Source organism: Onychostoma macrolepis, chromosome 19, assembly GCF_012432095.1.
Source record: "Onychostoma macrolepis isolate SWU-2019 chromosome 19, ASM1243209v1, whole genome shotgun sequence".
NCBI classification, from domain to species: domain Eukaryota; kingdom Metazoa; phylum Chordata; class Actinopteri; order Cypriniformes; family Cyprinidae; genus Onychostoma; species Onychostoma macrolepis.
In genome coordinates this window covers 729,550-744,820 of record NC_081173.1, presented here as the reverse complement: position 1 = coordinate 744,820, position 15,271 = coordinate 729,550, and the positions used below count along the sequence as shown (strand labels likewise).

The window sequence follows — 15,271 nt, the reverse complement described above, 5'->3', positions numbered from 1 at the left end:
TGTGTGTGTTCACTGCTGTGTGTGTGTGTTCACTGCTGTGTGTGTGTTCACTGGTGTGTGTGTGTGTGCACTTTGGATGGGTTAAATTCCGAGTATGGGTCACCATACTTGGCCACACACCACTTCCCTTTCCCCTTATGTTCCCTCGTCCCTAACCCTGCTAGAAGTGATGACTATCAATCCACAAACACAATATATATGCTGTATATTTAGTATTTATAGAAAAAAATGACAAATTTGGCATTTCTTTCACAAAACAAATGGAGTTCATGTAGTAGTCATTTTAATTTCTCTGTTGATGCGAGATGGTAATGGAACCTGCTTCAGGAGAATATTAAAATATTAAATATTAAATATTAAATTAAATATTCTAAAACTATAACGCTTCCCAGAGCCTGTCTGACAGCGACCCTTTAGAGCGACAGCTGCCCCTGATATTCCCTGATTTTATTACATCTTAATGAATGTCTGACGGTGTTGACAAAAAGTGGGGACACAACTTTGAAACCTTATGAAACATGTCACTGAAAAACAACCTTGCTTTCATATGAGATATTGTTAAGTGTTGCTTTTGACAAAACAAGCCCTTTTCCATCATTAAAAAAATTATTCATTTTACAGCATATGAATGATTGGACCCTTCTCTGTGGACACACTGTTTTAGTGAGAAGACAATAAGTGTCATAGATTTGATATAATAATGATAAAATTAAATTGAAGGGGATAATTGTGTTAAACACATTCTATTATTAATCCCTCATAACATTTGCAGTTGAAAATATTTTCATTTTTAAACCTAATAGCAGTTACAATTGTTGGACTCAAGAATCAGTGACCGAACACTTTACTTTTACAGCAATACCAGCAGTTTTACTGAAGTATGTGGCAGTGCTGGAGAGGAGTGCTCCAAGTCATAAAATCACTACAGGTACACAAAAGCATAGCTTAGCTGTACAAAAACCATGCTGTAGCATGTATTTGTTAATAAATAAACACTGTAATTATTATACCTACGCCCTGAGGTGTTGGGATCGTTTTGGAGAATGGATGGACAAATGCAATTAACTTAAATGGCTGATTTCACCTAAAATCAGTTTAGATTCATGAACAATATTTATCCAGCAGCTGTTATTTTAGGATAAAAGAGATGTTTGTAGATTCTAGTTGCAATGGTACTTTTGGGTTTACTCTGAAGCACAGGTTCAAAAAGAGATTTCTCTGTATCTTTTCAACAAGTAATATAGCGGTTCTCCGCTCCAGGTTTTGTGTGTCTGCCTTATTGTCACACCTGATTCAACTCCTCAGCTCAGGTGCAAAGAGCTGCATGAACTCAGCTGGGTCTGTCAGATACAGGGAGACGTGCAAAACATGCCGTTCTGTGATCCCCAGAAACACTGCGATGGAAAACTGAGCAGTTTTAACAGATAGAGACAAGTACTTTTCCAGAGAGGCAACGGGATAAAGTAGGTTAGTTCTTAGCAGATGAAGCAACGTCTATTCTCATTATTTCTCTCTAGTGGCTTTTTTGTTTCTTTGTTGAAGCACATTCTGACACACTTGAGACTATTTTCATAAGTACAAATCTGAAATGAGTCTGCCATCAGTTTTGGGTTACTTTCTTTCCATCTACACAGATCAGCCACAACATTAAAACCACAGACAGGTGAAGTGAATAATATTCATAACGTGATGGCAAATCTCATCACAGTTTTCTTGTGTATAGGGCTGTGTAGCCCAAGGGATCAGTTTTAGCATTCACTTTGACACATTTGAAACGGTAACACATTACAATACTGGTGCACAAATATTATTAACTAATGCACAGATAATCATGAGTTAATATAACTCACGAAGAACTAAACCATTTCATAAAGGGTTCATATGATGTTGCTAAAAAGAACATTATTTTGTGTATTTGGTGTAATGCAATGTGCTTATACGGTTTAAGGTTAAAAAAACACATTATTTTCCACATACTGTACATTATTGTTGCTCCTCTATGCCCCGCCTCTCTGAAACGAGCCGATTTTTACAAAACTCATAGTTCTGAGAAGCGAGGCGTGCTCTGATTGGCCAGCTATCCAGTGTGTTGTGATTGGCTGAATACCTCAAGCGTGTGACGGAAATGTTACGCCCCCTTACCGTATTGTGATGCCTCCAGGCGCGACGACAATATAAAAACAATAAAACCCATTATAAACGAGTTTTTGTTGCATCCAGTGGGGACATAATTACTGATTATAATGACTTATACGTCTTTTTACGTATCGCGTTGCATCATGTCTGCATTTGTGATCGGAGAAACAACAAAGAACAAGCACCACTCCACACAGCTCAAAACTCGTGTTTGAATCGTCAGTGGCAAATTCTTTAAATATGGAAACATACTTACAGGCTGTGAGTCAGAAGCGCCAGACTGTCCTTGCAAAGTTGGAATTGCCCCACTTTATAGTGTTCACAGTCATTCATAGTGTTCACATTGTAGGCTACTCTCTCCCAGGTTCAGGAAACAGTCCTCCATAAAATGCGCTGCATACACTCAAATATTTGTTGTAAATACAACTTAACCACTGATTTCTAGTTGTGTCCTCTTTTGGAAGCCCAAACAAAGTAGTTTCGCTTTCACAACGAAACACAGCGTCTCTCCGACAAGGTGCCGGCGGCAGCAACAATACTACAGCGAGAATAATAGTTACGCCGCCTTTCATTGCGTATACGTTTGGGTGGTGTTTTGCAAATCTCCCCACACCGTGACATAGACATGTGGGGGTGTGTTTGAATGAGCCGTTTTAGGGGGGCGTGGGTATATGTTATTAGGGAATTAATACATTATGAAACATTTAACTAATAACAATTGATTGATTACTTAATCTATGAATCATACAGAATGCTCATTTGTTGCTGATGAAATTATTAATAAATGGTTTAGTTCTTCATGAGTTATATATTAACTCATGATTGTCTATGCATTAGTTAAGCATGAATTAATGTATATTAGTTCCAGCGTGTTGTGGGGGGTTTCGTCGTCATGTGACACACAGCAGCCACAACAGCAATTATATGTGTTTTTATTATTTTTTTATTCGAAACATTCCCAAACGCATTAACTATATCATGAAATATCTTGATTCTCACCTTTATAGATTATGTTAGTTGATATATAGCCTAGTGGGTGATGGTCAAAGTAACCTAATAATGTAATCTATTAACTATGTATAAAAACCTGTTTGTTTACTTAATTAACAGATATGGATGCCATGCCATAACATATTTTTAATACGACTCACTTTATATTTAATGTGAATTTAACATTGAAAGTTTATGTGAATAAAAACATTGTAAGTTAGGCTACTAATCATATCATATGCATTGTTCATTTTCACTGACAGTCTAGAGTTCAAGCACTCTCAAAAAATCCCATTAAAACCACTGAAGCTGTTTACACTATGAAATGAATATCTTACGGATTCATACACACATTTGCATTTGCTGTATCTGGCTCAGCGCCAGCCAGTGAACACAGATTTGAATTTAGCAGCTGATGATATGACGCGCTGAACGATCTAATCACGCCGGTGTGATTGTAGTAAATATAGAAAATAGTAATCGGCTATTTTTTTGTCTTTTGGAAGCTGCATTCAAAATCCACTTGGCTCAAAAATCTGAGGGGGCAGTGCCGCCTTACTTTGAGTGCATGATGCCTCTGCATGGAGGCATGTGTGCATGTGAATGTGTGTGAGCCTGTGATGGACATGTCATCCATCCAGTGTTCCCCGCCCATGGCCGAGACACTGGGATATACGCCAGCATTCCCGTCACCACACAGAGTACAAGTGGTTTAGATGAAATCTGCATTCAATATTATTCAAAAATGACAGGCATCCTGTTTCCCCTCTCTTCTTCTTTCATCCTCCTATTCTTCAAAAATTGATATTAGGTGGACAAATCAATAAGTCTCATAAAAAGTACAGGGTCGGAGTCTGTTAAGAGTTGGCAGAAAATCTAAGATAGTGTAACCAGAGAAGGTTTGGCCCGACTTCTGTTGTCCACTTGAAAGTGAGCGGACAGGCTTTTGAAGCCTTGCTAGACAGCGCCTCACAAGTTACAAATGGCATCTGTCTGACACTCCCATCCACCCCATTATTGGGCTTAAGTCCAGTTACCCCTATTTGGCTTATGTTACCAAACCCTGGTTATTCTGGGCACCAATACAAACCTTTTCAAGAGCTTGGCCCGGCTGTGTAAAGAAAGTGCTGGGGTGGACATTGTGCAGACTTTGGACATAAATGTTGGTCATGAGACACAGCTAAGATCTGCACTGAGGTCCTGGCTCCTTGTTTTGGCCCCAGCCACAAATACAGGAGATATTGATACAAACCTCATTGTCTTTAGAGCAGGAGCGTAGCCAGAAAAGAGACTCTGGGTGTGCATCAGAAAAACTGGTTGTGCCACATTTACTGTCAGATTAATGTGCAAAAAACCCCCAAAAAAACAAAACACCAAGACTGTGTATTACTAACGTTACAGAACAGAACAGACTGGGCTGATATAGCCTGTAAAAATATATAACATCTCTAATTACGTAGTCAGAATGAAAAGGTGCATTTCTTTATTAAAATTCATGTGGAGATGCAGCGTCGCATTCGGCAACTTTATCTTTTCAGCCGACACTGACTGAGAAGAAATCACTAGTTTATTAACAAATAATTAAAATGTTTTCTTTTCCCTTTCCCCCAACATATTCATAATCATTAGCCTTCTTTTGCCATTGCAAGTTTTATACGTGTGCTTGAGTGCGGAATAGGCTATACGCCTATATATTAAAGGACGGTTAGTAGCCTAGGTTATTATATTAATCAATGTACGTGTGACTAGTGAAATCTTTAGTCGGGGACAGGCCTACTTGGCACAAGGAACCGATCCATTTTTAAAAATGCTGACAATTCGAAAAGTGTGCCTGCTAATCACATCACGTTATATTGCAATGCACGAGTTATGAATGCGTAATAAGTCAAATGTTTTTATTTTATTTCATTTCTTATGGCAGTGCTTTGGTCTTTCTTGGGGGTGCTGAAGCATCTGCTCGCCCCTCCTTAGCGCCACCCATGTTTATTACGATTAAAAAAATAATAATTCTGCATCTGTTTTTAGGTGGCTACACCCCTGCTTTAGAGAAACCCCTATTCCTGAGACAAGGTAACAGAGAAAGAGGCAGAAGTGGTCAGAAGGAGCTGGTGAGTTCTCACTACTTCAGTGCCATGCTGGGTTGGCAAAAGGAGTGGGACACCAAATGCAGTTATCTGATCCTAGGCTCTTCCGTAAGAGTTCCAGAGGTTTGGCTCCAGCAGATATTGACAGGACACCATCAGAAGCTTATGAAAGCAGATATCATTAAGTAATCGTAAAGACCCTATAGTCAGAAAGAAAAAAATAAGAATGTGAGAATGTGCATAGACTTTCATACACATAATGCTCGTACAGTGCCAGACCAGTATACTACTCCCCATGATGCCTTGGGCTGTTTGTTAGGGAGTAGATGGTTTTCAGTCCTAAATCAATATGTCTAGAGAGGATAAGAATAAAACCACCTTTATACGCCCGTATGAGTTTGAGCGTATGCCACATGGCATTGATGGAAGAATCTGTTTAAAACATGAAGCTTCTTGGATTCCTAGTCTACGGGAATGACCTGACCATCTTTGGAAAGACCTCTAAAGGTCTTTGACATATTAGAGAAAGTTGGTCTGAAACTGTCATTGGACAAACAGTATCTGAAGACACTGCGGCAGACCATGACAAGTCAGCACCAAGCCGTTAGTCCTTAAGATCTTTCTGGATTTCTGTGGGTATTACTGTAGCTTCATAGCCGACTACGTTGCAATCGTCAGATCACTTACTGACATCACAAAGTATTATGCACCCACTCAACAAGGTAAAAAGCTTGACAAAGACAAATCCAGGACCTACCTGAAAGAGTCTGAACCTTTTGGGGACAGGTGGAATCAGTCTTGCATGGATGCTTTTCACTAAATTATTCAGTGTCTCACTATTGCCCCAGTCCTTGCAGCGTTGTGTTATATCAGGAGCATTTCTCCAGTCTGCAGCCCATAGCATTTGCGATTAGAAAACTGAGCAATTCAGAGAAGAGATATCCTATCCACCAGTTGGAATTTCTTTCAATGAACTCGGCAGTCATATATAAATTCCATGATTACCTATATAGAGCCAAATTGACCATTTGTAATGACAATAATCCACTCACATGCATTCTTACCACTGCAAAGCTTAAAGCCACTGACTGGACATCACTGGCTAACGCCCAACCTCAAGTGACTTTGATGTGCTGTACAGGCCAGACCAATTTTGACAATATTGATGCAGATTTGCTGTCCCCAAACCTGGCTGGAACGGAAAAAGCCAATCACATAGGAGCTTCACCGGAGTGCATCCCTGCTGTGTATGCTTTTGTGCTCAACTGAGCTGTGTCTTCTTGGAGCAGAAATCCATGCTTGAGTTGATGGAGTTCTGTGCTATATTTGAGAAAATGCCCAATTTACCAGTGTACAAGGTGAAACCTGAGCAGGTAGAGAGGGAATAAAGCCAATCGGCACATAAGACCAGTCTCCCCAGGTTCTTGAAACACACTGCTCCTCCATCGCTGCAGCTCCATCTGTCTATATGGCCACAAGTTTGTCTTCACTACTCCCTTCACATAATTCTACTCAGTTCTTCAGTAAAGTTTATGGTGTTTGGCCAGAGACTACCTGAACACCAGCAAATTTAACCCTGACCTGCCCAGGATTTGAAGTCCTCAGGTACACATCTCTTCTTCAATCCATCTGTCATCACTCGGGTGAATTTTGGAGTGGAAACACTCTCCACTAACATTCTTCTCTCTTCCTGCAGTATGCTGTGCATGAAGAGCTTTTCATGACTGTCAAGCCTAAAATGACACAAGTAACAGTTAATTAGGGTTTGGTATAATTTGAATTTGATTGATTCCAGCTGCACTTCTGACTCTGCCTATCGATTCCGATTCATATCGAATCCCACTTTGATTTCCAATGTGTAGATATCAAACATATTCATATTCAAAAGTCTCTTTTTGCAAAACATTTTGACATCTCTGGTGACATCTCTTTTGCAGAAAATTAGCTTGCCACACATATTACACTTGGCTTTTTTAGCTTCTGACTTCGCAAAGTTTAGCCACACTTCAGAGCATTTTCTGCGGTCCATCAGAACTGACGTTACATAACATAAAATAGCAAGATTCTGCAGGTCGGATCCTCACAGATGGCGTGTGAAAAAAAGCTGGTCTGAATGAAAATGAGCACACATGGAAGCAATAAGTGAAGTCAAATTTATGATTTTATAACATACAATTCCAGAATTGGAATCGATTTTCAATTCCCAACTCTGAACTGACCAACGGAAGTTAATATGTTTAAGATAGCTACATGTAAATTCATACAAAAAAAAAAAAAAAACACAGATAAACAAGTATTTTGCCAGTATTTTGGAGCTTACATTGGCTAACTTTTGATTACAAACAGTCTGAATCTGAAAACACATAACATTATTTGTGACATTATTTGTTGAGTCATACACAAGCCACTTGGCACTGAAACTCCTAATTTTCTTTTCTTGTGCTTCTTTGTTGCTTGGTGGCATTTTCCTTTTACGCTGGGCTTGGTTAAGCCAGGCAAGTGTTGCAACATTATTATTGTTTGTTGAGTCTTCGTTATTCCCTCAGACTCAGAGGCTTGATTGCAGCTGGAGCACACTGTCAGGTGTTGCTTAGTGATGCTCAAGTTCATGTAAGCCAGATATGCACAGATGATGCACAGTTATGATATGTTTGATACATGTTAAGGAAGAGAAGAAGATGAACATGAACAACCGGTGACTGAACATAATTTATTAACTTATAGACAGCGTTACCATGGTTGCCCAAATTGACTAATTCAGAATATGATTGAGGATTGCATTTGAGGATGTTGTTGTTAAATTTAGACATTGAAAATATAACATTTTAACTGAAAATGAATTAAATGAGATTAGTTCATTTTCAGTAAAACGGTTACAAATTCCAGTCACTGCTGCATACAGTACGACTTAAACACAGCTCTTCTATTATTAACTTGAAATAAAAAAGCATGTTTTATTTATTTTAGCAATACATGGAATGAGTAGTATGTCCAAATTCACTATTTATAAAACTGGGTGAAAAACACCTGATGACCTTGTGTTTCAAGAACCTGGGGAGACTGGTCTTATGTGCTGATTGGCTTTATTCCCTCTCTACCTGCTCAGGTTTCACCTTGTACACTGGTAAATTGGGCATTACTTCCACCGAGTTTCTTAAGTGCCACAGGCTGTTTAGAAGCAAGTATTTACTCAAGAGGCACCTGCTTAGAGAACATGTGAGTGAGCCAGCAGACATATGTTGAGTTTGAAATGTTAGGGCAAAATCCAAACTATATATATATATATAGTGCCTTGCGAAAGTATTTATATCCCTTCAGTTTTTTTCTTTTCTTCCACATTTTATGTTACTGCTTTAAATTACTTTTTTTCCCACATCGATCTACACTCCGTACAACATAATGATAAAGTAAAAAAACAAATTTATTACAAATAAAAAACTTAACTGATTCCATTGCATAAGTATTCATACCCTTATCCGGGACAGCTGCAATTTAGCTCAGGAGCATTCATATTGTTTGTAGTTGTTACTGTACTTCCAGTGAAGTTAACCTGTGGCAAATTCAATTGAATGGGTATGATTTGGAAAGGCACACATAAAAGGTTTAACAGCTGATAATGCATATCAGAGCAAAAATAAAGCCCTCAAATCAGAAACAGGTTTGCGTCAAGCCACACATCTGGAGAAGAGTTCAGAAAATGATTCTGCTTCATTGAAGGGTCACAGAAGCATGTAGTCTCTGTTACCTTTAATGGAAGAAGTTTGAAACGACCAGGACTCTTCCTAGAGCTGACCTCCTGGACAAACTGACCAACTGATGGAGAAGGGCCTTGTCCAGACTGGTGACCAAGAACCTGATGGTCACTCTACTTGATCATAATGGAGATGGGAGAAACCTACAGAAGGACAAACATCACTGCAACACTCCACCGATCTGGGCTTTATGGCGGTGTGGCCAGACTCAATCCTCTCCTCAGTGAAGACACATGAAAACACACTTGAAATTTGCAAAAAAGCACCTAAAGGACCCTCAGACTGTGAGAAACAAGATTATCTGGTCTGATGAACCTCAATTCCATGCATCATGTTTGAAGGAAACCAGCTCTGCTCATCACCTATAGAGTACCATCCCAGCAGTAAAGTGTGCTGGTATCAGCCTCATGCTGTGGGGCTGTTTTTCAGCGGCAGGGACTGAAGGACTCGTCAGAGTAGAAGAAAAGCTCAGTGCTCCAAAATATAGAGATCGCCTTAATGAAAACCCAGTCCGGAAGCATTCAGAACCTCAGACTGAGCAGAAGGCCCACCTTCCAACAAGACAATGAACCTAAAAACACAGCAAGAGTGGCTTATAGAAAACTCTGTGAATGTCCTTGAGTGGCCCAACCACAGCCTGCGATTGAACCCAATCAAATATTTCTGGAGAAACCTGAAAATGTGCATCTGACCCCATCCAACCTGCCAGAGCTTGTGAGGTGAAGAAGTGATGTGAAGAATGGCAGATGATTGCCAAATGATGGTGAGCAAAGCTTGTCGCATCAAACAAAAAAGACTTGAGGCTGTAAAGATGCTTCAGCTAAATATTTAGTTAAGGGTATGAATACTTATGTAGTGTACTTTTTATTTTTAATGAATTTCAGAGGTTATGAGAATTCAGTTTTTTCTTTGTCAATATGGTGTATGGAGTGTAGATTGATGTGGAAAAAAAGTAATTTAAAGCAGTTTAACATAAGGCAGCAACATAAAACATGAAAAAAATTAAGCGGTATGAATACTTTCGCAAGGAACTGTATATAGGCTATATACAGTGCCTTGCAAAAGTTTTTAATCATTTGACAGCACTTATATATATATATATATATATATATAAGTGCTGTCAAATGATTAATCGCGATTAATCACATCCAAAATAAAGGTTTTTGTTCACATAATATATGTGTGTGTACATATTTATTATGTATATATAAATAGAAACACATACAGTATATATTTTGAAAATATTGACATGTATTTACATGTATATATTTATATTCATATAATTCATATTACATATAAATATATTTAATATATAAACATAACATATTTTTCTTAAATATACACATGCATGTGTACGGAGCCCTTTACAGGACATTGTGGTGGGAAAAAGTCGGGGTGGGAGGAAAAAATTTTTTTCAAATGTTTTGCGTTCTCTCGAGAAACTTTGCGTTCCCTCGCAAAACCATTCATATTCTGGGCTATTCTCCTTTATTAATAGTAATATTATTAATAAGGTTATTAATATAAACCTAACAATTTTATTAGTATTTATTATTATCGAATTTGGTCCTAATGTCACTGTTTTAATACATTAAGCCACATTAAAGCGTTTTAGAATGTCCCAAAACCGTGCCTCGAACTAACCACTGACTGACTGTATTTCTTTATACTTGAGTCAAAGTTCAAAATAAAAACTCTATGAACCGCTCCATTGTGACACGAGCTGTAACCACTGCAAGCTGCAAAGTAAACAGGAAGAGTTTGTCCGAACTCAAATGGTTTCTCGAGAAATTTCTCGTGAATTTTTCCCACCACAATGTCCTGTAAAGGGCTCCGTACATGTGTGTGTATTTATATATACATAATAAATATACACAGCACACATACATATGTTATGTGAACAAAAACTTTTATTTTGGAAGCGATTAATCGCGGTTAATCGTTCGACAGCACGGATATATTTCCCCCATCACTGCCACAGCGCAGGTTTCTGGTGCAGTACCATTCCTAATCTTCCAAATTGTTCTCGTGACATAAACTACCAAAATGATCTGCAGTGACATGCAAGCGTCTTTAGGAAGTGGGTTTTCAAATCCTTTCTGGGTCCCCTGAACGCAGTTTTGTGGGAAGCGGATGTGACATCAGAGTTCTCCGGCTCGCTGCTCTCATGCTCGACTCCACGTGACAATCGAGCGGAGTTGTGTAAGAGCTACAGATTCAAGAACTTTCCACAAACATCTTTATATTAAACTAACAGCTGCAGAACTCATAGTCATTTCTAATGTAAATGACGGAACCACACTTTGTGCAAAAGTAGAAATTAGGCACGAAAACAATAACGCAGGTACAAAGGCGCAGTGTAGATGGTCCATATTTTGCATAACTTCATTGGTCAATAATACCGTCAATCGCCAAAGCGTGTTTTTACTGGTTTCTGCAGCAGAACAGCCCGCCTTCCTGCGAGAAAACCACACCATTGGCTCATCGGTCATCCAATAGCATGCGTTCTGGGTTTCGAGCGGCCAACCGACCTGTCAATCTTCTGTTCTATGTTCCCATTGGCTGATCTGAACAAAAAGAGGCGGGGCTCGTTAAGGAAATGAGTTTCCTTGTCTGTGTATGTCAGTCGGTGCGGAATGGCGAGTTAAACCGTTAAACAAAAGCGATCGGCCAGGTTCAGTGATCTGCTTCACGGTCTCGGTACTTCACTAACCGATGGACGTGACCGCGCGCCGCTCGAGGTAGAATCGGCCCCGCCTCCTGTGTGACTTCCCGCTGAGAGAGAGAGAGAGAGAGTGATGATGACCGCGGAGCTGCTGCTGTCTGAGCTGGACAGCCGCTTCTGCGCCGATAACCTGCTGACCAGCGCGGACTGGGGTGAGTAACGCTACCGTTAACGGATCGGTGGACGCTCTATAGTCCGCGTGAGGAGAGTTCCGCTGTGCATCCGAGGAAGAGACTCCGGAGTCACTCCGGATCCGGCTAGTGTTAGTGTATGCGCGTCTCTCCTCAGCAGCTGTCTCAGTTTGACTAGAAATACAATCTCCCCTTTTATATGTTGATTTCAAAAACATAAAAAAGAAACGTTTAAGACGTTACCAATAAACAGTTGGTGATAAGTAATATAAGAAAGGAAACATTTTTGTAACTACAATCAAATGTAATTATGTGAAAACATATGAATCCGTTTCCTGATGCTTCCTCACTATATGGATGTGTGCATTACATTAGTAGCTGTAGCTGGATGCTGCTGGAGAAGTGCTGCTAGGGTTTGTGGGCGGTTGCCAAGGCGTTGCTATGTGGTTTGATTAGGTGTGCTGTGTGGTTGCTAAGTGGTTGTTAGGGTGTTCTAAGTGGATGCTCACTTAAGTTCCCCTTTTACGAGTTCTTAACTGTATAGAAGAGTGTTAGTAAAGCAGCATATCAAATGTAAACATGTGTAAAGTGTCATTTCCCTGATGGCTTTCTCTCTGAACCCTGTCCCTGGGAACCGTCCAGAAGCAGCAGCACCTGGAGGCCTGAGATCTTCAGTTGCATGCATCTCGATCTCGTCTCCGCTCGGACGGCATTGAGAGGACAGGGAGCTGGAGGTCTGGGTCAGGACTGTGTGGAGATGAGCAGAGCTTGGCCTGTTACATAATCTCAAAATATTTCACCTAACAGCTGCTCACATGCTGTCTACAAAACAAACAGCAGAATTCACTAAGTGTTTACATAGCCTTGAATACTGTGAGTCCGTGATCAGTCACTGTTTTTAGGTTTTGTGAGAGTAGTTTGTGAGTTTCTTGTTTGTCTGGCTCCTCCAGCATCTTCTGTTTATTCAGTCCCTTTCCAGCTGTGACTATGATTTTGAGATCCGCTGGACAGCTGAGGGACTCGAACGCAGCTACTACAAAAATGCACAAATGTTCATGCTCAGTGCGTTAAGAGCAGGGGGTGTAAACTTTTGAAAAGGATGTGTACATTTTTCAAATTTTGTTTAAAGATTATATTTTTCCCATGTGGCTGTGCCCTTCAGAAGCTACATAAAATACTTGTGAGATGTTTCCCAGAAAACAATAACTACTATTTATCCTGATTATCCATTTCAAAGAGTTGACCCCCTCTGGCTCTCAAAGCATCATGTTTCCTTCTTATTATATTTACATAATATGTCTGTGTCTGTCAGATGCCTGTCTGTATCAGTGTGAGGATATGGAGGAGGATTTCACCGGAGAACTGAAATATGACACATCGGTACGTTCCTAACTCCCCACACACACACACACACACACACACACACACACACACACACACACTGCTGTGAATAAGTGTGTGACGTCTGGGTTTGAAGTAGTCCGGCTGTCAGCGGCTGTGCTATCAGTTATTACCCATCACTATGCTGCGAGTGTTTGTCCTCACATGTCCTGATCTGTTCTCACAGAGGGATACAGAGAAGCTGAAAGCCTGAAGATCATTGCACACCGAGTCCGAAATTTCCGTCCAAATTTTTTGCACGTAAAAAAAAACACTGCCTCCGAAACTTTCGTCCGTCATTAAAAAAAAAAAAAATTCGGATCAGGTTCGATTTTCTGTGATTTTGCATCCGTAACAAGCGTTTTGATAGGAAAAGACTCGGTGTGCAATGACCTTTATTCCTCACTCAATGCAATGTCGTGGTCAGTTAAGGCATGAAGTTACCAAAAAGGCGATTACAGCTGCTTTAAAACTGTGCGTGCATGTAATATGTTATATGTGACCCTGGAGCACAAAACCAGTCTTAAGTCGCTGGGGTATATTTGCAGCAATACCCAAAAATACATTGTATGGGTCAAAATTATGAATTTTTCTTTTATGCCAAAAATCATTAGGATTTTAAGTAAAGATCATGTTTCATGAAGATATTTTGTAAATTTCTTACTGTAAATATATCAAAACTTCATTTTTGATTAGTAATATGCATTGCTAAGAACTTCATTTGAACAACTTTAAAGGTGATTTTCTCAATATTCCAGATTTTCAAATAGTTGTATCTCAGACAAATATTGTCCAACAAACCATACATCAATGGAAAGATTATTTATTCAGCTTTCAGGTGATGCATCTCTGCATCTCAGTAAAATCTCAGTAAAATTGACACTTAAGACTGGTTTTATGGTCCAGGGTCACATATATGAGTTGCATTAAGAACATGTCTCTGAAATGGTTTTCCAAACTGTCCTGGAGCAGCCCAGCACTGTCTCCTCATCTAACACCCGATTCAACTCGTCAGCTCATTAGAAGAGACTGAAACGGGTCAGAAAAGGTAGAGTTGAGAGAAAATACGATGCGTGTCAGATCCGCGTCACGTTCAGTAGCGGCAGCTCTTAAAGAAATAACCTAATAACCAGCTGCTGCGATGTCTGTTCATCAAGAATAAAAGAAAAACTACGAAATCAATAACTTTTATAGCTTTATGGATTCATCTAGTTTAGAATTTAGTGTTTGATAAAATTCTGTATATTTCTGCAGAGGGGGACAGGCCTAGCTAAATATGACATTTATTATAATGGGTTAAAGATCGTTTGAAGTTCACTTAAATTAAAAGTTATTTTTTAAGTCTAATAAATGTTAAAATTGATAGCTCTTAATTATAATGTAACGTTGAATGGCTATAGTCAGTGGTTAAATATTAGGGGGGCATTTTTTTTTTTTATAGGGAAATCAGTATTATTGGTATCAGTGATGCTGGCCTTCAGTCATAAAAAAGATGCCATTAAACAAATATGAAAAATATGTTGTTTGTACATTAACATTTTTAAATATACTTTTATATTGCAATAATTTCACATTCAATCTTCAAATTAATGTTAGGTGGGATTAATCGTGATTAATCTGCATAAGTCGTCTAATGTAGTGTTTGTTTGCTGGTGAAGTGATGATGCTCAGGAGTGTGTCTGTGTGTCTGTGTGACAGCTGGACAGTGATCTTGTCCTCACGCTGGACCCTGATGACCCCACGTCACCATGGAAGAACCTGGAGAGCAGCCTCGCCGGTGAGACACCTGCACTTCGTCTGCTTTATAATGTCACGTCTCATGAGTGTGTCAAAGACAATATTAGAAGCTCAGAGAAATTCAAGAGAACTTTGCAGGGTTGTTTTTAATTTTAGCTTATAAATAGGACAATCTTTGGCACAATTCAGCTCATAAACAGGACGTTTTTACTGTAGGCAGCGCACACGGATGAATGCACAGATCGCTCCATCTCTTTAAAAGAGACTAACACCAGGCATGTTAAACACGAAGCAGGCTGCTCACAGTCACGTGATCATTACTGTATTCTGCAGACG

The 15,271-nt window shown here is 39.5% G+C and overlaps 1 protein-coding gene across 2 annotated transcripts in view; it reads left to right on the top strand.

Moving 5' to 3' along the window:
• The first annotated feature begins 11,531 nt into the window (after nucleotides 1–11,531).
• The window catches only part of atf6b (activating transcription factor 6 beta), an 18,003-nt gene continuing 14,263 nt past the window's right edge, over nucleotides 11,532–15,271 (top strand). Inside the window, exons 1-3 of one of the 2 annotated variants that reach the window (XM_058753074.1) lie at nucleotides 11,532–11,839; nucleotides 13,131–13,198; nucleotides 14,897–14,975. In XM_058753074.1, coding sequence (XP_058609057.1) covers nucleotides 11,761–11,839; nucleotides 13,131–13,198; nucleotides 14,897–14,975 — 226 coding nt within the window. In that variant the 5' untranslated portion in view covers nucleotides 11,532–11,760. The remainder of the gene's footprint in view (nucleotides 11,840–13,130; nucleotides 13,199–14,896; nucleotides 14,976–15,271) is intronic. The other variant, XM_058753073.1, reaches the window with a different exon arrangement.